General features: G+C 43.0%; 1 protein-coding gene across 2 annotated transcripts in view; it reads right to left on the reverse strand.

The window, feature by feature from the left end:
* Ubr2 (ubiquitin protein ligase E3 component n-recognin 2) overlaps positions 1-21,374 on the reverse strand; it is an 82,041-nt gene that overhangs the window by 42,104 nt on the left and 18,563 nt on the right. Inside the window, exons 5-15 of one of the 2 annotated variants that reach the window (XM_041655426.1) lie at positions 20,266-20,396; positions 18,638-18,776; positions 17,646-17,708; positions 15,593-15,713; positions 14,257-14,364; positions 13,471-13,559; positions 12,172-12,270; positions 5,911-6,074; positions 5,727-5,826; positions 3,974-4,102; positions 2,741-2,924 (exon numbers count right to left, since the gene is read on the reverse strand). In XM_041655426.1, coding sequence (XP_041511360.1) covers positions 2,741-2,924; positions 3,974-4,102; positions 5,727-5,826; positions 5,911-6,074; positions 12,172-12,270; positions 13,471-13,559; positions 14,257-14,364; positions 15,593-15,713; positions 17,646-17,708; positions 18,638-18,776; positions 20,266-20,396 — 1,327 coding nt within the window. Of the gene's footprint in view, positions 1-2,740; positions 2,925-3,973; positions 4,103-5,726; positions 5,827-5,910; positions 6,075-12,171; positions 12,271-12,340; positions 12,440-13,470; positions 13,560-14,256; positions 14,365-15,592; positions 15,714-17,645; positions 17,709-18,637; positions 18,777-20,265; positions 20,397-21,374 lie in introns of both variants that reach the window. The other variant, XM_041655425.1, reaches the window with a different exon arrangement.

Below are 21,374 nucleotides of genomic sequence, written 5' to 3' on the forward strand. Positions count from 1 at the left end.
TTTCCAGTTTAGAGTTGACATGGGATTTCCCTCTGTATGCTGTGAATACACACTGGTGATTAAAGAACCTGCCTTGGCCTGTTGATAGGGCAGAAGTTAGGTAGGTGGGGAAAACTAAACTGAATGCTGGGAGAAAGAAGGGCGGAGTCAGAGAGAAGCCATGTAGTCCTGCTGTAGACAGATGGAAGAACCTTGCCAGTAGGCCACGAACCTCATGGTAAGATATAAAATAATGGAGATGGGTTAATTCTAGATGTAAGAGCTAGCTAAAAATATGCTTAAGTAATTGGTGAAGCAGTTTTAAATAATATAGTTTCTGTGTGATTATTTCGGGGCTAAGTGGTCAGGAACCAACAAGTGGCCTCTCTCCCTACAACATAGAGTCAAAACCAATTTACTTCCTACCCATGAGAGGAACACTTTTAGCTCATAGGCTATTCCAAAGGCTACTGTTTAGACCATTCCCTTGACAGACAGCACTTGTCAGTATTTACCAGTCCCCATTCAAGTCTTTGAGAGCCTTCCTTCACTGCAGGCCGTTCCTAGTAACCTGTTAATAGTGACTGCTGAAGCACCACCAGCACCGTCTCCACCTTGTCTGGGAACTGTGCTTTGTTTTGTTTGGAGCAGACTCTTGCTCTGTAGCCCCAGTCTCAGACCTGTGCTCAGTCCTCCTGCCTCTGCCTCTCAAGTGCTGAGGTCACTGGCATGCGCCACCAAGCCAGCTATATGGACTGTTTATTTTACTTTCTATTCTGACTACAAACAGCCAGGGCAGACCTCGCGTAACACTGGGAGATGAATGCTTCCAGATACTCACAGCACAGACTTCAGAGAGGGAAGACCTAGGCAGAAGTTAGTGCATTTCTGGGCTTTTAGCTTTCTCACGGGGGTAATTATTACCCTCAGCTTCTACCCAGATACCCAGGTTTTTTTTTTTATTTTTTATTTATTATGTATACAGTATTCTGTCTGCTTGTATGCCTGCAGGCCAGAAGAAGGCGCCAGACCTCATTACAGATGGTTGTGAGCCACCATGTGGTTGCTGGGAATTGAACTCAGGACCTTTGGAAGAGCAGGCAATGCTCTTAACCACTGAGCCATCTCTCCAGCCTGATACCCAGGTTTTGGAAGGATATGAAGTGGTAAGTCACTGAGTTGAAGGGACCGACGTTTTCCCCCTCTCGTCTAACACTTAACCAAGAGTTCTCAGTTGCAGAAAACAAACCTGGGATAAACAAGTTATAGCAAGGAGAGAAATTTCCCCTACAACCAGAACTTTATCTCCTCTATCCTTCTGTCTCTCTTTATTCATTCTTTCCCTTCTTCCTTCCCTCTCTTGTTACTTTGGGACAGGGTCACTCTGTAGTGCAGGCTAGGCTTGAACTCACTGTAGGCCAGGCTAAGCTAGAACTCACGGCAACTCTTCTGCAGAGTCCTGGGATCACAGGTGTCAGCCAGTGTCCACAGCTGCAGTACTATTTCACTGGTCAATGTCTACAAATAAAAGCCTCACATGCCTCAGTTATGTGATCTCAGCCTACAACCTGATGGCCCTGCCCTAGAGCCTGGCAGGATGTGGAGGGCTAGCAGCCAGAGATGTGCTGATGCCCTAAGAGGCACTTCAGAACGAAAGGGGTCATCAGTACTTGACCCCGTGACATGAACATCATCAATGAGGGATGGATACCCTCAACAAGGCCATGATCTATCACAGGAGTTGACTCTGTAATTAATAACCCCTTCAGCACACATTTAAGGAAGTCATGGTGCGGATTCTCCAGTCTCTCTGAAAAGTACAGAAACAAGTGAAGAGCACCATTACATCACAGCAAAACGCTGCCGGGCCACAGTCACTAATCACAGTGATGGGAAGCAGGAAGCCACTATTTTCTGAGTTAAGAATGAACTAAAGGAGGTTGGAGAGATGGATCAGTGGTTAAGAGCACTGGATGCTCTTCCAGAGGACCCCAGCATCCACATGGCTGCTCACAACTGTTTTTAACTCCAGTTCTAGGGGATCGGGCATCCTCACACACACATTTATGCAGGCAAAACACCAATGCACATAAAATAAGAATAAGTTATAAAAAAAAGAAAAGAATGAGCTAAAGGGAACAGTTTGAGTAGGATAAGATATCCAGAATCAAGAGATCTCGAAGCAATGTTGTGAGGGTCCCGCTAGGAGAACTAGGTGCATCCACAGCCTCTGGATGCTGCAAGGTGTCTGTTTTAGGTAGTATAGTGACTGTAAGTGGCTTATAAAACAGCCTGACATCAATAAAGGCATTCACTTATAACATTCTGCTTAAAAGGTTACTGATCAATGAGCAAGAAAGAGCTTAGAGAAAAGCTATGGTGGTTTTGATTTATTAGCAGTGGCTTTGAAGTGAGTGACTGGCGTGATTTGTCAGAACTGTGAGCTTAGTCACTAGGATGTGGATGCCATAGTGATGTCAGAGTAAGGCCTGCCCTGCAGTACAATGTTATGGGATGCGATGCCCAAATACCTCAAAACGCCAGCTTGGCTTCGATCTTGGACACCAAGGACTCGTTACGCCTCAGCCCTCCCATCTATGGACCAAGTTTCATAACTTCTGCTTCATAGCAGAACAACCAGATCAGTGAACACATGTAAAACTCTCAGGATAATGCCTAGCACACAACAGGTATTTAGAAACACCACAGTCATTTGAGAGAACTTTAGGGTTCTTTTTTTTTTTTAGGGAAGATGCTTTACCTGCAAGCAAGCGAGAAATTGGGAGGTGAATGCTAACTTTTTCTTGGGAAACACAGTATCTGATAGTTTCCACTGAGTGTCCAGAAATACTGAGTGTGATTGGCTGTTCCCCATCAGTAAAACCACCATGACACTGCATCAACACAGCGAGGCATTTCTTGTAAGCTTCAATTAACACTGTTTCCTAAAAAAGAGGGTTTGTAACATAAGTTACCCAAAAGACCGAGTTGCTACAACATTGACTTAGCACCTCAAATTCCAAGACAGGTAAGTATCTCAATATGGACCAAATATAATATGGACCAAACAAAATTCAGTCGTCCCTCCCAGAATGGCTCCCTTTCTGCCACTGTCCTCTGCCCAATGGATGACATCATTTATCAATAAAGCTGTGGAAATCTACACGTTACCAGTAATGTCCTTTACCCCAGTTCATGCTTTCAAGTCTATCATCAAAGTGGCAGCTTTCTCTTCTCAGTCTCTCTCAAAGCTAGCTGCTCTCTCCTTCTCCAGTAACTCAAAGACACCGGCAACCATTTCTCTGATAAACTCCCTGCTTCAACTCTTGGTCCATTCATCCATTCTCCACAAAGAGTAATTTTACAGACACAAACTGGACCATGTCACTGTTAGGTACACCCAAACAGCAGCCTCCCACTTCAGCTAGACTCCAAGGTCCTGACATCAGGCAGTCCTGCCCATCCCTGTCCCTGTCCCCTCTCCAGATTCCTGGTAGCTTCTCAAAGCTCCTAGGCCTCTCATCACACAGAATGATACATTCGGAATCTGAATCAGAAACCCCTTTTCTCTATCCAGCAGGTTTTCATACATTGTTCAAGTCTCATGGACGTTCTCTGACCCTCTGACTTTCACAGGTTCTTACCGATGAGGGAAGGCTGAAATTTTAAGTTACAGGATAAATGTGACTTAATGTGCAAAAGTAAGCTTATTCTTGGATAAATGTATCCATTATTTTATACACTTACTGTCTAGGGAGGATTATGGGGAAAATGAACATAATTACATAAGAGTATACACGATTACCTTCCTGATTTTTTTTTTAACATACACTTCAAAATTTGAGCTTTTGATAGTTATTTAATGTATAGGTGTAAGTGGAAGTGTGCTGTTTCTGAGCTCAGCTGTACAAATATTTCTCCAAATCTCTTATTTTCACTCAAGCGTCTGTCTACCCACTGTTTTCTCACAGTTTCTTCACCAGAAGGAACTCACATCCAAAGCGCACCAATCCTGCACCATGGAAATCACATGTGTTAGCTTCATTTGCAGCGTGAAGGCGGCTTCCCACTCCGGCTCCATTTCAATGTGCTGTCCTACTTGACGCGTGATCGGATCCATTCCCTTAGAAACCAGAAAGGTAAGAGTAAAAACTAGTGTTTTTCCTCACAGAGAAACCCAAGGAGCAATGCATAAGAAATATAAATTGATTACAGAGACTATTCAAATAATGTAAGCTTTTAAGCAGGGAGTGTCAAGAAAAAAAATTTAAGAAATTCAATAAATCTCCTTAAAATTGATTCAATCATTTTTTTCATGTATGCTTGAGACAGGGTCTCCTTAAGCAGACTGGCTGGCCTGGAAGACATGATCACTCTGCCTTGGCTTCTTGAATGCTGGGATTGTAGCTATCTGTCACCACGCCTCTCCAGGATTTATGTGCCAGTGGTGGCTGAACCCAGGGTGCCACATATACTAAGCACTTGCTTCAGCAGCGTTCCATGCTCAGCCCTTGACAAGCCTTACAACTACACTACACAGGTATGCGAGAAGATGGGTTGTATACTCACTAATGTGTAGTCAAAGCTCAGAGTGCCAGAATGAAAACAAATAGCCTTTCATAAAAAAGAGTGCAATTTTTTTTTAAGGAATAGCTAAGCTATCCTGGAGTATAAGAATCACTAACAGAGAATACAGAACACCTCCGACATTTCAAAGGGAGTGCCTTCTCACACAGCTCTTCCTGAAGTGTTTTCGGGAGTCTCCTGTCTCTGAATTGCTTCCATGCTCTTTGTCTCTACGTCTAGATTCTGATTTGCACACAAAGAGACCAGTGAGGAAAACGGTCTGGACTGTACTACGTACAGATCCCACTAAGAGGAAAAGCAACTGTAGAAACACTGAAAATAAAACACAGGCCAGAGAGACGGCTCAGTGGGCAGCAGAGCCTGGTACTAACCTGAACACCAGAGTCATCTTGAGACCCACATTGTAGAAGGAGAACTGACTGCCATGAGCTGTCTGTGGACCTCCACAGGTGTGCTATGGCATCCATGCACAGCAAGTACGTGTGCGTGTGCACACACACACATGCACGCACCAAAAAAAAAAAAAACCTCCTCTTTGCAACAGAAAATAAATCAGAGGCTGGGAGTTTATCAAGAGCTAGGCTTAGTGGTAGAATGCCTGCCTACTGTCTGGGCACAGGGTCCTGAGTTTGTCACCAAGCATGCAAAAACACTAGTTTTTCAAATGAACTTAAGTACACCAGCAAAATAACCACGGAAAAGGACTTGCAAACTCTCATAAAGTAGTACTAATGAGAACCCAAACACCTTTTTTTTTTTTTTAAATTAAAAACTTCTTTGTGCCTGTTCTGCTTGCACACAGTGGTGTGCATGCAGTGCCCAGGGTGACCAGAAGAGGGCACTGGATCCCCTGGAACTGGAGTTCCAGATAGTTTAGAGCTGTCAAGCAGATGGATGGTGGGAATTGATCCTGGTCCTCTGGAAGAGGAGAAGCCAGTGCTGCTGAGCCATCATTCCAGCCCCAAACAAGACATCTTTTTTTAAAAAAGAAAACAACTTATTTTTGCTGTGGGTTCTGGGGACAGATCTTATGCCCTCTGGCTTCTGCAATAAACATTCCTCTAACCTGAGCCTCCTCACTGGTCCACTGAAACGGAAATGAGGGATGGGGAAGCATACAGAAACGTTGTCACACAGAAGTAAGTTCGGTTTATACATACCTGCATGCATTTCAGTAATTCCAAAAAGGCATCGAACCCTTCTAAGAACTTCTGCCTCAGCTCATCTGACCACTCAGTTGGTTTGCTAATCAATACATACCTACATAGACAACAGTGGCAGTGAACACAGAAATACCGGCATTGTACAAGCTATAATTTGTGTGGAAATGAAAGAAACACTTACTTGAGATCTAAGATAAGGCTCTGAACTCTCCTGAACTTGAAGGCTTGAAGGGCAGTGTAGCGTTCAAATTGGAATCTACCCTGGGCATCTCGTTGTTTCAAATGGTCCATGAAAGCCTTAATGATAACAGTCATCAGGTTCTCTTCCGTGATGAGCATTCGGGCCTAAAACAGTTCATCACAGAGGATGGCAATCAAAACCTGTACCCCAGGGAACTAAGAGCCATTACTAGTTTAGCGCCCACACTTTAAACTTGCTCAACACCAGTAACTCAGCTCAAGTGCACTACCGGGTCGCTCTGAAGATTTAGCTCTAGTTTATGTGTATGAGCATTTGTCCACATTGTGTATGTGCAGCATGGGTGAGTAGTGTCCAAGGTCAAAAGATGGCACAACAGCATTAACTTTTCTTTAAATGAGACATTTACATACACTATACAATAAGTATGGGTACTTATTGTGGGGTCCAGAGGTTAAAATCACTACCACTGATTGTCTAAAGTTCAGTATGAAACTGTACTTTCTCTCTCTTTTTTAACCAGCTGACATTGGTTTCTGCCTTTCTGACTTTAGGAAGTGTAAGGTCTGCTAGCTCCTGAGGTCTGCCATCCAAACACAAACTGATAGGAGATTTCTGCCTTCTTCCAGAGCTGGTATTTAATACCTACCTACCTACAAGTGTGGATAATGTTAAATACATACGTATGGATATATACAACCATAGTTATCTCTTTCCCCCACAGAGAACATACTATCAACTACCTTTCTGCTTTTCAGTTTTCACTTGATATAAACTTCGACACAGAGATTATCCTGTAGCATCTCACACAGTTTCTCTTTCTTTTTAACACCATCAGGCACATTCTGCTCTCACATTTAGCCAGGTCTGGACTGCTGTCATTTACAGTTCTTTGGTATGTGCTATTAAAAAAGACATCACAAATACCCACTATGTAAAATGGCAAAGTAACTCCCTGCAAGTGGAATCGCCCGAGGGAGCACAGTCTAAGATTGACGGCATCACCAACCTCCTCCCAGAAAAGGCTCACCGGGCCCACACCCATCCAGTACACGAGCCTTTCAGTCGCTCTATCGCTCGCTACAGTTTAATCTTCATCTTCTCTGTTAAAGTCAAAATGTGGGAGTCACAGTAAATTTAGACCTTCTAACTTAGCTAGGGAAAATTAAAGGTGTAAGAACGGCAAAGAATTCTCCAGGGAAGACTATGGTCGAGTGTGAGGAGCCACAAGTACACACAGGTTCCCAGGAAGGCGAGCTTTTCCTGCTTGTTGCATTGACTAGGAAGTTAAGGAAAGCAGAGGCAATCCCACCGGGCTACACACAGCTGTGCAGCACCGGTGAGAGGAGTGAGAACGGAAGCTTAGTGGACACAACACCACTGGGGTGGGCAGTCTCACAGTCAAGGCACCAGTCGTTCTGGCTAAGGCTAGAGACGGCTGGGTCTAAAATGCAGGAGGCACATTCTCTAAGGCTACAGAGAATGCTTTCAGTCCTTGCATTGGAACTTTGTCCAAATTGCTGCTAACTTTCCAAGAGAGCTGTCATCATTAAACACTGGTTACTACACAGCCACTGCAACTGTGATTATAGACCCACCACTGATGCACAGGCCTACAATCCCACTTGCTTTATAAACATTATCACTCCATAACTTGGTTATTTTTTTGTAATTCATATTAAAATTTGCACCACCAGACTTAGCCAACATCTTATAACATGTTCACAATAGGCTACAAAGTCCCCTGTAAGACTGAATAAAAGTAATGTTTCAGGGACATGCTCTGGTTAAACTCAACGCCACAGGATCCAATCAGGAGAATACTGACTGGGGCAGTGAAGAAAGTCACTGGAGGCCGGGTGGCGGAGGCTCACACCTTTAATCCCAGCACTCCCGAGACAGAGGCAGGCAGATCTCGAATTCAAGGTCAGTATGGTCTACAAAGTGAGTTCCAGGAAAGCCAGGGCTACTCAAACCCTGCCTAAAAAAGACCAGAGTAAGAATACGATAGTGCTCAGAAACCGAGTCCAACCCTCTTCCAGGTTCCCCAGGACAGTGCTTAGATTCTGAAGCCCTGTAGGATGGAAGCCTGAGAGGGGTAGAAATCCTAAGACAATCAAGTCCAGACACGGCAGTCTTATCAAGGCTAGGGCAGGAATCTAGCAGATACTCCAGGCTCTCTGCTGGGAACTCACAGTTACTCCTCCCATCAAGTAAACTGTGAGGACTGTTCAACTGGAGGCCAGCTTGGGCTATAGACACCCTGCTTCAAAAAAAAAACCTTATAAAACTGCAGATTCGAAAGGCATTAAATAGAAAATAACACTAGACCATGTAAACCAATGTAATTGGAAACACGGATAAATTAACAAATTCTTTTTTTTTTTTTTTGACAGGGTTTCTCTGTGTAGTACTGGCTATCCTGTATCCTGAAACACTTTGTAGACTATGCTGGCCTCGAACTCAGAGATCTGCCTGTTTCTGTCTCCTGAGTGCTGGGATCAAAGGTATGTCCAACTACCACCTAACTAAATTAGCAAATTCTCCTGTTTGTTGTTTGAAACAGGGTTTCTCTGTGTACCCCTACCTGTCCTGGAACTCACTCTGTAGACCAGACTGGCTTCAAACTCACAGAGATCCACCAGAGTCCTGGAATTAAAGGCATGAACTACTACTGCCCAGTGCAAATTCTTAAGAAAAATCTTATTTTTTAAAAAACAATAATAGAATACCTAAATAGCCCTAAACTTATTTAAGAAATATAACTGATAAAAAATACTATCATAAAGAAATTTCAAGGCCCAAATGGTACACTAGAGAATTCTTCAAAATACTTAAGATAGCAAAATCCAGGGAAGTGGTGAAACCCGCCCTGCATCTGGAGAGGAGCAGACAGTGGCAGAGAATGAGCAGAAGTGGCATTCTGGGCCTGGAGCTCCGCCTCTATGTTAAGTATTCTCCAGATGTAACCTGGAGGGTACACCAACGCCCACCACACATACACATTCCAGACTCCCACAGAAACAAGAAAACTAAAGCCAAGAACCACACCAACTCCTGGCCATGGACCAGGACACAGTGTTCTCTGGGTCTGTGTTTGCATGTGTATGCATCCGTTCACTATTTTTACTCTTTAGGGCCTATTTCTCTAACATTCCTGCATAGTTACTGAGCCCCTGCCTGCATGTTTCCTCTCTTCCTTTTGGCCTCCCCCCTTTGGTGTTTCTGTGTATGGTGTACATGCGTGTACAGGTATGTGGAGGCCAGCGCCAGCGTCCTGCCACCTTCCCCATCAGTCCCTCAAAACTTGGTCTCTCACTGACCTGGCAGTCACTGTTTTTAAGTTAAGCTGGCTAACAAAGCCCAATAATCTTCCTCCCAGCTCCAGCCCGAGCTGGGATACAAGCTGGGTCCTACCGCTTTCACAGCAAGCACTTCTATCCAGTGAGCCATCGTCAGCTCTAATATTCCTGTCAAGTGGTGCCTGAACCTGCCAGGCTGACTCTAAGAAGGCAATTTCTTCAATTACGAGGACTCTAGATTTCAGAACCTGAATCATGACAGCCCCAGGCTGAGACATGTCTGCCAAGCCAAGAGAGACAGTAGGTCGTGGCTAACCAAATGAAAAAGGCCCACAGATTTGCTCCAGACAACAGCCGGCAGTGGAGGCTGTGATGAGTCTGAATATCCTATTTATCCGCATTTCCCAGTAGCCATCATGGGCTTAATATTGAGTGATGTAGGAGTAAATACATACACCTACATCAAAGATCTGTCTAGAAATTCCACTTAATTACAAGTTAGAATTAATTACAATTAATTAGAATTAATTAATTAATGTAATTAATGTAATTAGAATTAATTACAAGTTAGAAACTCCAGAGCCATCTTATACATAACCCCCAATTCCAAATCTCAGTAGTCATGAAAGCCACCGTCCTTCAGCCAGGTTTGCAGATGTGACAAAAGGCAGCTCTCAAAATCCCTACATCCACTGGGAGCTTCAGCTCAGCGCATAGTCTCCTTTGGACTGCTGCTTCAACTTCTTTTACTTTAAATATTAATGAATGAATGAGTGTGTGTGTGCTGTGCTCCATCATGTGCACAGGGATTAGTGGACAACCTGCAGGGCTCGGTCTCTTCTCCTTCCACCTGTAGCCTCAGGCTTGTCCCTAGGTACAGGCTTAGCAGCAAACGGTTTTGCCAGCTGCGCCGTCCCATTTTACACAGCCTCACTGCATTAAGTTCTAGGTAAGTTCTCCAGATTCGCTTTACTGTCTTCCTCTAATTTATTCCCCATCTTGCAAATAGCAGTCTTTTCAAATCACAAATGTAGGACTGGAGTTATAGCTCAATGGTAGAGTGAGTTTGCCTAGCATGTGTGAGGCCCTGAGTACACTCACACAAATGTACTCATATGCACACACTCACACACATGTACTCATATGCACACACGCACACACATGATAAGTGAAAATCCAGTGGTCCAAGTGTCTCTCGTGCTCTAAGATAAACACACGATCCCTGACTGGGCCTGCAGCAGCGTCCATTAACGAGCAGGTCACTGAAGATAGTCTTTGCTAGATATTTTCCTTTCCTTTTGATTTTTTGGAGACATGGCTCTCTGTGTAACAGTCCTGGATGTTCTAGAACCGGATCTGTAGACCAGGCTGGCATTTAATGCACAGAGATCCGCCTGCCTCTACCTCCCGAGTGCTGGGATTAAAGGTGTGCACCACCACTGCCCAGCTAGCAAATATTTCTTAACAAAAAGAAGTGACTCCCCCAGCCCCACTAGAAAATGTACTTGCTAGGAAAGTGAGTACAAACTGTTCTTCAAACTCCACAGCCTTGCTCTGAGCTCAGAGTACACCGAGCTGCTCCCACATGCAAACCCTTCCCATGGCGCACTCTGCATACATCCTCCCTTCCAGTCTCCACAGAAGGTGGACTCCGGCTAAGGGCTATGGCCTTATTCGCTCTTGCAGAAAGCAAACTTAATGTGTATTGCTGCTTATCTTCATGTATGTCCATGTACTGCATTCCAGCCTGGTGCCTGAGGTCAGAAGGCAACATCAGACCCCTGGGCTGGAGTCATAGGTGTTTCCAGCCACCATGTGGGTGCCGTGAACTGAACTCAGGGCCTCTGGCAGAACGTTTTCATTACTGATTTCAGTCACATCTATTTCGTTCATCATTTCACTTTTAAAGCCTTGTCTAATAAATGGTAATAAATTTGTTCAATGGAGTATAATCTTTAGTTACCATACATGATGAAACTTAACTGATGGAGGCTTCAGGACCATCGTGACTGGTTTTATGTCAACTTGACACAAGCTGAAGTCATCTGAGAGGAGGGAGTCTTCTAAGATTGGCTACAGGCAAGCCTGTGGGACATTTTCTTAGTGACTGACGTGCTGCCATCCCTGGGCAGGTGGTTCTGGGGTCTATAAGGTAGGCTGAGCAAGCCAGTGAGCAGTACCCCTCCATGGCCCCTGAATTAGCTCCGGCCTCCAGGTTCCTGAACTGTTTGAATTCTTGTCTTGACTTCCTCCACTGATGGACTACAGTGTCGAAGTGTAAACCAAAGAACCCCTTTCCTCTCTAAGCTGCTTTTAGTCCTGGTGTTTCTTCACAGCACTAGTAACCCTGACTAGGTCAGAGAGCAACCTGGAGAACATTAGTAAAAGCCAAGCCAAGCAATGTGACTCAGTTGCCTTAGCTACTCTTTCCTTATGAGGGGGAGGATTGAGGAGGAAGATTCTTCAAGACCTAAGATGGTATATGGCATGTTATCTGATTCGAATGTCAGGAATATATTTGATAAACTAACCAGCTAAATGTTAATTTTTTAAATTTTATTTTATTATTTTTTTGAGACAGGGTTTCTCTGTAGTTTTGGAGCTTGTCCTGGAACTAGCTCTTGTAGACCAAGCTGGCTTGAACTTAGAGATCCACCTGCCTCTGCCTCCCCAGTGCTGGGATTAAAGGCCTGAGCACTACCACTGCCCAGCTAGCTCAATGTTAATTCATCAGTCCAAAACCGCTAAGAAATCCAACTCTCCTCCATTATTACTTTGACATTCAAAGATACGTTGTGTGTGCTGGGTGATGTCTGAAACCTGACTGCCTCCTACACGAAGTACCAGCTTATTGAGGAGCACCCAGGTCTTACCTCCAGGATCTGAGGCTTTACTTCTGTTAACAGAAAACAAGAGCATTCTCTAGTCTTTCAGTACTTACAAGTGAAGGAACTGTGAATATCTGAACCGAGAGGTCTGCGACTGAAAACTCTCTGTCGTGGTCATCTGTCACATAATCACTCTGCAAACGCTCATAGTTCTAATAAGAAGGCAAAAAGAGGCAAGGAGTGCCGGCTATGAGTTACAGAGGAGAGGCAGACTCTACTCACCAGAGTAGGTGCGGTGAAGAACTGGACAGATAGAGCAGTCACCGACACTGCTCGCTCGTGATCATCCTCCATAAAATCTCTCTGCAACTGCTGGTAATTCTAAACAACAAGGGGGAAATTCCTCTAGTCCAGTGACCAAACGGTAAAGGGTTATACTGAAAACTCAGTGCTGGGGATGGCAATAGGAAGACACGGGTAGGACACGGAAGCCAAAGGATCACTACCAATTAGATGTTGCGTCAATACCGATTTGCTGCGGAAAGCTGTGCTAATAGGTTCTTCTGGAGCACAGTGCTAGTTTAGCAGCCCAGACAGGGAGTCAGACCTCCTAAAACCCAAAGGTGCCACTGTTCACTGGGCACAGCAACATCATACTATCTGTCCCCAAGTCAGCCTTTCATTGCTTTGGAATACACATCAGAATCATGTGACTCCTGCAAGGTCACCATTGATAGATTTGGGAATAGGACACAAACATGGATGTTCTGAAAGATCTCTCTAAATGACTGCCATGTGCTTCCTTTGTTAAGTGTTCCCACTGGGGTATACATTAAGTACCATGTCACCATGTGCTTCTGAAAGCAAAACCAACTCTGTCAGCCATCTGGAATTCACCATTCCCAAATCATACCAAGAGAGGCACACTGCCTCCATGGATTTTAATAGGATTAGACCCATCTATAATGGTATGAGGTTAAGTCATCATTTCAAGTCCCAATCACTGCATATTTATGTTGTTATATTTTTTGGGGGGGAAGGGATTGAGGCAGGATTTTTCTGTGTAGCCTTAGCTGTACTAGTACTTACTGTGAAGACCAGGCTGGCCTTAAACTCAGAGAGATCCGCCTGCCTCTGCCTCCAGAGTGCTGGAATTAAAGGCGTGTGCCACCACTGCCCAGCAATCACTACGTATTTATGTATAATGGGGGGGGGGCAGGGAGTCTTGTTTCTACATCTTTATTGGTAAAAGCTTCTACACCTTTATTGGTAAAAGCTAAGAAGATTCTTAAGTTTCTTAGAATTTCAAATGGATAACCTCACATCTTATTGTTAACATTAATAGTTTTGGAGCCCCAAATACTATAGTTATTCCTTAAATAACTAACTGGAAAAATAAAAATCCTACTTACCTTTGCAAATCGAACAGCAAAGAGCTTCTTGTACTTGGGGTCCATGAGCAGGCTGCTCATGAACAACTGGTGGTAGACACTCCTAGCGCCTTCGGAGAAGAGCAGAGTGTGAGAGACCAGAACTCCATTTCCATAGCTGCATGCATCTCAGACCACAAGGACAAAACTCTATGCTTTGCTCAGAACAAAACACTTTTTTTTTAAAAAAAAAAAAGTATTTTACTTTAATTATCAACATGTGTCTGCATATGTGAGTTTGCCCAGGTGACCATGGAGGCGAGAAGTGCCACATCCCTGACAGCGGAGTTACAGGCGGACGACACCTAATGTGTACGTTGGGAACAGGACTTGGGTCTCTGCTTGTGCAGTGTATCCTCTTAACTACTGAGCCATCTCTCCCATCCTGCAATGTTTTTAAAAATAAAATGCGTGCAAAATTAATCCCCCTTCCCCTTTGTTGTTCTGCAGTGCATGCTAGCCTGTAGTCTAGGTTGGTGTTGGACTCCTGAGTGCTGGGAACACAGCATGTGCTGCCTTGCCTAACTCTACATGTGACATTGTAAGAAGATACAGAAGCTCTTTAATCTAGGTCATAGGCCTCCTATACAATACTTTTTTTTTTTTAAAATAAGGTTACAGTGCTAATGTTTGGTGTATTTGTTAGGGTCTGAATCTAGCACTACAATTGTAATTTTAAAAAGTACAAATATATTTACTAACATTTCCAAATTAAAAAAAAATACCCAGCTTTGACACACCAACCCTCAGAAGCGATAAGCAAGTCACCTTTCCATAGTCTGGAATCATTAAGCATCAGTCTGTCCACCAGAGAAGAGTTTTCACCATCTGGCCCTTCTTGTAATCCGACCTGACACAAAATCCGGCGAAGGCCATCTTTAAACAGAAGGAAGAACAGTCATGAAACAGGAATGGCAAGCTTTAAATATTAACGGAGATGACGCTTCAGTACGCTTCAGTGTGGGCTCCAATCAGTGCCACGTCTTAGTGAAGGGTAAACTGGGGAAGAACCTTATTAACTATTTTATTTTTACAAAAAGGAGAAAACATTAGAAACCTCAAATCACAACTCTAATTGTAGGATGTCAAAGTTAATGTCTGTCAGAAAGGCAATAGTCTTTTCTGCCCTAATGAATTTAACTGGAAAAAAAGAATCCCCAACTTCTGATGTAATGCTGTTCTCTAGGTATGTATGCTAAGGGACACAGGGGTAGTAAAATCAGCCAGAAAGACTATGTGTGAGGTAGTCACAACACAAAACTGCTAACAGAACAATGTGTAGCCCTTACACTGCAATATGTATCAATATAGGTTATTAATGCTACGTAAAATATTTTCCATCAAACTTAACTACACTACAGCACTGTATGAGAGGCCTGGAGGACAGACTCTCACATCTTCTAAGTGCTGCGCTCTAGATAAGCTCTCCAGCATACATGCATGTGGTGTATCTCGTCTGTATTTCCCTCTCCTGAGACAGGGGCTCTCTGTGTAACAGCTCTGGCTGTCCTGAACTCTGTAAACTAAAGTTGGCCTTGAACTCAGAGAGATCAGAATGCCTCTGTCTCCCAAATGCTGATATTAAAGGTGTATGCCACCACTGCTCGGTCCTGTCTGTGTTTTTAATCATCAGTTCACAGTGTAGTATTTTTCTAACAGCCTTCAATACAAATGTTAAGGGATCTTCCCTACAGTAACATTATGTTTTGCCTATTTATGACAGGTAGCATAAATCTATTCCTAATTTACCCTTTAGTGAATAGAACCCAACTTGCATTTTTGGCTTTGGACACGAGGTTCATGATTATGGTACATACAAATTGTCTTCTATGTAAGTCAAGAAAAGAAAAACCTAAGAGTGGCAAACATAAATTAGTAGATTCCAATGTACATGGTTTCAGATATGCAAAGGACTGGTCATAAACAAAAGCTGTAAGAGACCAAACATTTAAATTAATTTTATTAAATTGTATTATCATTAACATTTAATTAAATTACAGCAGCACTTTGCAGCTTCATCTGTGAAGGGTTCGACAGGATACGTCACTGAAAACAGTCCCTTCTGTCATGTCATTTAGATACAGTCTTGACATATCAAACCTACCTGAATATCCAATAACACTTCCCAGCCAAGACAAAGCTTTCAAACCAAAATTCTGATGAGCAGCAACAGATGAGTGCATGACTTGAACTTTGAGCGGCTTGGTCTGTCTGCTGGTGTTCCTCTTAAGGAAACAGGGAGGAGAAAAGTCTAACTTAAAACAGCCGTTTAAGAGGCAGAAGGCACTAGCATTCTTAATACAACCACAAAACCCACACGACTTCTATGTGTCTATAATAAAGCACCATTTTTTTAACACACTGACTCAGCTTATTTTCTAGACAGGATCTAAAGATTCAGTGACAACGGTAAGAGGAGGATCCACCTTATGAGCTATCAGAGCCTTTGGTCATATATACGAAAATCTGTAGTGCCAATTACAAATAGCTTAAATCCTCAAGAAAGCTTGCTTTCTGCCTTCAACCTCTTTCTTTTCCTTCTTTTTCTTATTTATTTATTTATTTATTTATTTATTTATTTATTTATTATGTACATAGTGTTCAGCCTCCATGCCTGCAGGCCAGAAGAGGGCACCAGACCCCATTACAGATGGTTGTGAGCCACCATGTGGCTGCTGGGAATTGAACTCAAGACCTCTGGAAGAGCAGCCAGTGCTCTTAACCTCTGAGCCATTTCTCCAGCCCTCCCTTCCTTCCTTTCTTTTTTTCTTTTGTTTGTCAAGATAGGCTTTCTCTGTGTAGTTTTGGTGACTGTCCTGGAACTAGCTCTTGTAGACCAGGCTGGCCTCAAACTCACAGAGATCCTCCTGCCTCTGCCTCCTGAGTGCTGGGATTAAAGGCGTGCACCACCACCACCCGGCCAAAGTTATTTTTAAATTTTACATGTATGGGTGCTTTGCCCACAAGTATCTCATACTTGGTGCGCACAGTGCCTCTGGAGGCCGATAGCATCAGATCCCCCTTAACTAGCATAATGGACGGTTGTGAGCTGCCATGTGGGTGCTGGGATTTGAAGCTGGGTCCTCTACAACAGTAGCCAGTGCTCTTAAGCCCTGAGCCCTCTATGTCTCCAGTCTGAAGAACGCTTCATTTTGCAAGCTGAAACCTTGCAGCCAGTGAACACGTGCCTGTCCCATCCTGAGCTATCACTCTGCTCTCCCATCCTCATACAGGTGGAATCACACAAGGATTCATCCATTTCTTGCTCATTTTATTTTAACATCAGTCAAGAGTTATACACAGTGTCACACTTTTAAGTGTGGGGAGACATTCCACTGTACATGTATGCTACATTTTCTCTGTTCACCTGTCAACAGACACTGGGTTCAATAAACTTCTCATTTACATGCATACCCAGAAACAAAAATCCTGGCTCATATGGTCATTCTATTTTTTTTTTTATACACAATCATTTATTTAGAAAGCGTGAAGACACTAACGTATGACCTAATTTCAAGGTCATTCTATTTTTAATTTCTAGGGGAACAGCCATGCAGCTTCCCATAGCAGCTCCTGTCCTTTTACATTTCCATCAGCACAACACAAGGGTTTCAATTATTCTATACCCCTGCTGACTACTGTTCTGGATGGAAGTCACCCAGCAGGACTGAGGTATCCCAGTTAGGGTGGAGTCCGTGTCTCCATGTTCTCATTGGTTGTTTCCCTTTGTTAGGGAAATGTCTATACTTCTAAAACATATAACCTTGCTTCCTTTTATTTCTTGTCCTCTCCGTACCCTATGTCCATAACTTACTTTTATACATATATGGCTTTGCGTATTTCCTCTGTAAACACACATCATACACATCTGTGTCAGAAGATTTTTCCAAATCTGCTGTCTGTCTTTTGACTCTAAGTATGTAATATTTTGTTAAAAATTTGATGTGGCCAAAAATATATGTAATTTCTTCCCTATTAGCAATTTTAAATAGCTTTGAGAGAACCAGAATAATAATATGTTAAGAATCAAGATCTTTAAACATAATTTAGGTGACAGTGGGTTTATAAAGGCAAACAAATGTCTTGATAAATGCTAAATAATAGAGAGTTAGTTTTAAGCTGATAAAAAATAACAGATATGTTTTTAAATTACTTACCACAATGACTGATTTTGCCTGATCACAGTACTGGAAGTCTCCGTATCGAACAGACCTACGCCCCTGTAAAAGACATTCAAAACTAACTGTGAAAGCATTACATTCAGCGTGAGTAGCTTGTCAATCAGTGAATATGCTTGAATGTACAACCCGAGTCAGCCTTTAATATTTATGACATCTATTCTAGTCACCAATGGAAAACTAAAATTGTGCCAGGTGGTGGTGATGCACACCTTTAATCCTAGCACTTGGGGGGCAGAGGCAGGCAGATTTCTCTGAGTTCAAGGCCAGCCTGGTCTACAAAGCGAGTTCCAGAACAGCCAGAGACACACAGAGAAACCTTGTCTTGGAAAAAAAAAAAAAAGACAAGACTAAAATTTTTCTTAGCTTGACTATTTAAACTACCAGTGTGTACACACACACACACACACACACACACACACACACAGCAACAGAGCACTTATTCTAGCAGGCTTCTCTAATTTCCATTGTCATGGCCCAGTGTTTCTAATGACTAAGCAGAACTAGGGCAACTGTACATTTCCTTTGAATGCTCTACCTGGTAATGGCTTAGTTTTAAAACTATATATTTGGGCCAATAGTCAAACAAAATTTGAAAAACAGCTTAGACACATATACTTTTACTAATTTTTCTATGCTAGTTTATCTGTAATAAAAGCTCTATTTCTTTAATCCTAGACCTTGGGAAGTAGAGGCATAAAGATCTTTCTAAGTTCAAGGCCAGTCTAGACAAGTTTCAGCAAGTTCCAGCCAGCTTGGACTAGAAAGTAAGACTCCCCCTTCTCAAAAAAAAAAAAAAAAGTTAAATTTCGGGAAGCAGAGGCAGTGGATCTCTGAGTTCAAGGCCAGCCTCATCTACAGAGCTAGTTCCAGGACAGGCTCCAAAGCTACAAAGAGAAACCCTGTCTCAAAAAAACAAATGAAAGAAACCAAACAAAGAAATGTTAACTTTCTCATGATAAATTACTTACATCTCGATCGACTGTAGTTGCGAAGCCAATGGCTTCCTTCTGTGTACAGTTAACAGCTTTCTGAAGAGTATAAATGACTTGTTCATAGGTGTGAACCTCGTCATTAAACAGCATGCAATAGTAGGTGTCACTCTTCTCTCTGGGGAGAGAACGTTGACATTAATGCAGTGTAAAGAGTGGGCATGAGCAGTAGCAGAAGAACTGAAGAAGGGAAACCAGCTCAAGCGCTGGCCAAAGCGCTCTGGAGGATGTAGGCTTGCAGCCAGATGGTAACTGATAAATGGCAAATATTAAAAGAGAAGCCCATCTGAGTTCCCCGTGTTGGTGGTCCAGGCCAGTTAAATGAAAATAAAGTCAAAATAACAAGAACAAAACCAAGACAAACAAAAGAAAAGCCAGGCGGTGGTGGTGCACACACCTTTAATCCCAGTACTTGGGAGGCAGAGGCAGGCGGATCTTGAGTCCTGGTCTACAAGAGTGAGTTCCAGGACAGCCAGGGCTACACAAAGAAACCCTGTCTTGAAAAACCAAAAACCAAACAAACAAAAATGAGAGAGAGAGAGGAAGGGAGGGAGGAAGGAAGGAAGAAAATCCACCCAATGCATAACGCACAACCCCAATTATCGGCAACACACTGAAAAAGCAAAGAAGTCACCGTTTGGTGATTGATGTCCAATTAGTCTGGTGACCTCCTGATGTCCAATCTCCAGCCCAGTCACCCTCAGCTATGAACAAAGATCCAATAAGCAGGGAGTGACATTTCAGAAAAGAGGAGGCTGTGTGAAGTGAGGGAGGGGCTAGCAGCCAGTCCTTTAACACAGCTACGGCTGAATCCAGCTGTCTGCTCGCTAGTTTATGACCTCAGCAGTGTAAATAAAAACGGCAGATGGACAATAAGATAGCACAATGCTGAATATATTTTATAATTAGAAGCAAAATGGCTAAAATTGCATTGAGCATTTCATAAAAACCCTAAACCCACTTACATAGAAGAGCTCATCCCCTGACATCTTTCCAGCTTTATTAGACCATCAAAAGGAGGAGGCTCGTGGGCGTGGTGTGCACACTGTTAGTCCCGGCACTTTGGAGGAGAGGCAGGCAGGTCTCTGTGAGTTTGAGGGCAGCACAGCTACACAGTGAGTTCAGGCCAGTCAGAGAAAGACAGCAAAGGACAGAGATGTCAGGGATAGAACTCATGTTGTCAGACTTGGCGGCAAGGCCCTCACTTGCTGAGCCGTCTTGCTAGCTCTGTGTGACCTAACACTGCTACAAACCAATCGTCCCAGGAAAACTTTCACTGATCAGCATACAAGCTGCAAAGCTGGAATATCAAAGTCAAGCTTCTGCTAAAATTCGATAATTTTTAAAAAAGTGCCGGGACAGCATGGTGGCCAAGCAGTTTAGGGTACTTGCTGCTCTCTAGCAACCTGAGCTCAGTCTCCAGGATCCACTTGGTAGCTAGAACCGACTCCTGCAGGTTCTCCTCTGACCTTCATGGCATACACAAATAAATGGGAGGCTAGATGCAGTAATAATTTTAAAAGAAAAGACTTATGTTCTTTCCTAGCTGTGTGAATGACGTTAAAATTTAGCAGGTCCCATACATACAAGGAACGGGCCATACTTACTCTATCTCTAAGTCTGCAGGCAATTCGCTTTCTTTTTCCCAGGTCAGTATATCTACTGCGTATTGAAACATAATAGCAAAAATGTTGTAAGTTCTTGCTATCACATCTTCTGATAGATGCACAAGAGGATCCTGAGGGAGAACAGAAAACACAACTCCCTTAGTGTTTTGTTTTGTTTTTTGCCTTCCAACTCCAACTCTCAAACACAAGAAGGGTGACAGGTTTTGTTACATAACAAATTTAATCCTGTACATGTTACAAAACACAAAATTACAATTCTTAAAACATTTTCTTCCCATGATCTCAATTTTAGATTAGCTGAGTCAAAACATTCAGACACTCAAATGCCTAATGCATATAACTAAGCATTGTGGAACAGCACGGGAACGCTAAACTCTAACCTCAAACCATCTTTCCAGTGTGTATGGGAGGCTCCAACTTGCAGAACTGAGTGAAGGTATTTGATGTCAAGTCTAACCATGTGAGTTTGATCCCTACAGCCTACACAGTAGATGGAGAAAAACGACCCCTGCAAGGTGCTCTGACTGTCTGTGGTATGCATGTGTGTGCATGCACACGCGTGTGTATGTGTGTGTGCACATGTGTACAAGCACTCATACTCTAAACAAATGCAAAAAAACCCCATATAAAACAAGGAAAGACAATCAGTCATCCAATTTACATAGGAGAAAACGTCATTCTCCATTTAAGACCTGGGAGAAGTTTCTTAAATTATCAAAGGAGATGTCACACAGTCTATTGGGCTTTCAACAAACAGAAGTACCTGAACCCACTACCTTTCTGTTCATTCCTTCTGCCATGTGGATTTTTAAAAAGAGATTTATTTATTTATTTATTTACATATTTATTTATACAGTGCTCTGCCAGCACGCCAGAAGAGGGCACTAGATCTCATTATAGATGGTTGTGAACCATCATGTGGTTGCTAGGAATTGAACTTAGGACCTCTGGAAGCGCCAATGCTCTTAACCTCTGAGCCATCTCTCCAGCCCCCATGTAGAATTTTGATGGGGCTTTTCTTAACTGTCACAGTGATGAGATATGCTACTGCTGCACAACATATCCAATTGTCTATATGCCTGCTCAAC

Source organism: Microtus oregoni, unplaced genomic scaffold (assembly GCF_018167655.1).
Source record: "Microtus oregoni isolate MIOR12 unplaced genomic scaffold, Mior012 000007F_ref0000211, whole genome shotgun sequence".
In the NCBI taxonomy this organism is placed as follows: domain Eukaryota; kingdom Metazoa; phylum Chordata; class Mammalia; order Rodentia; family Cricetidae; genus Microtus; species Microtus oregoni.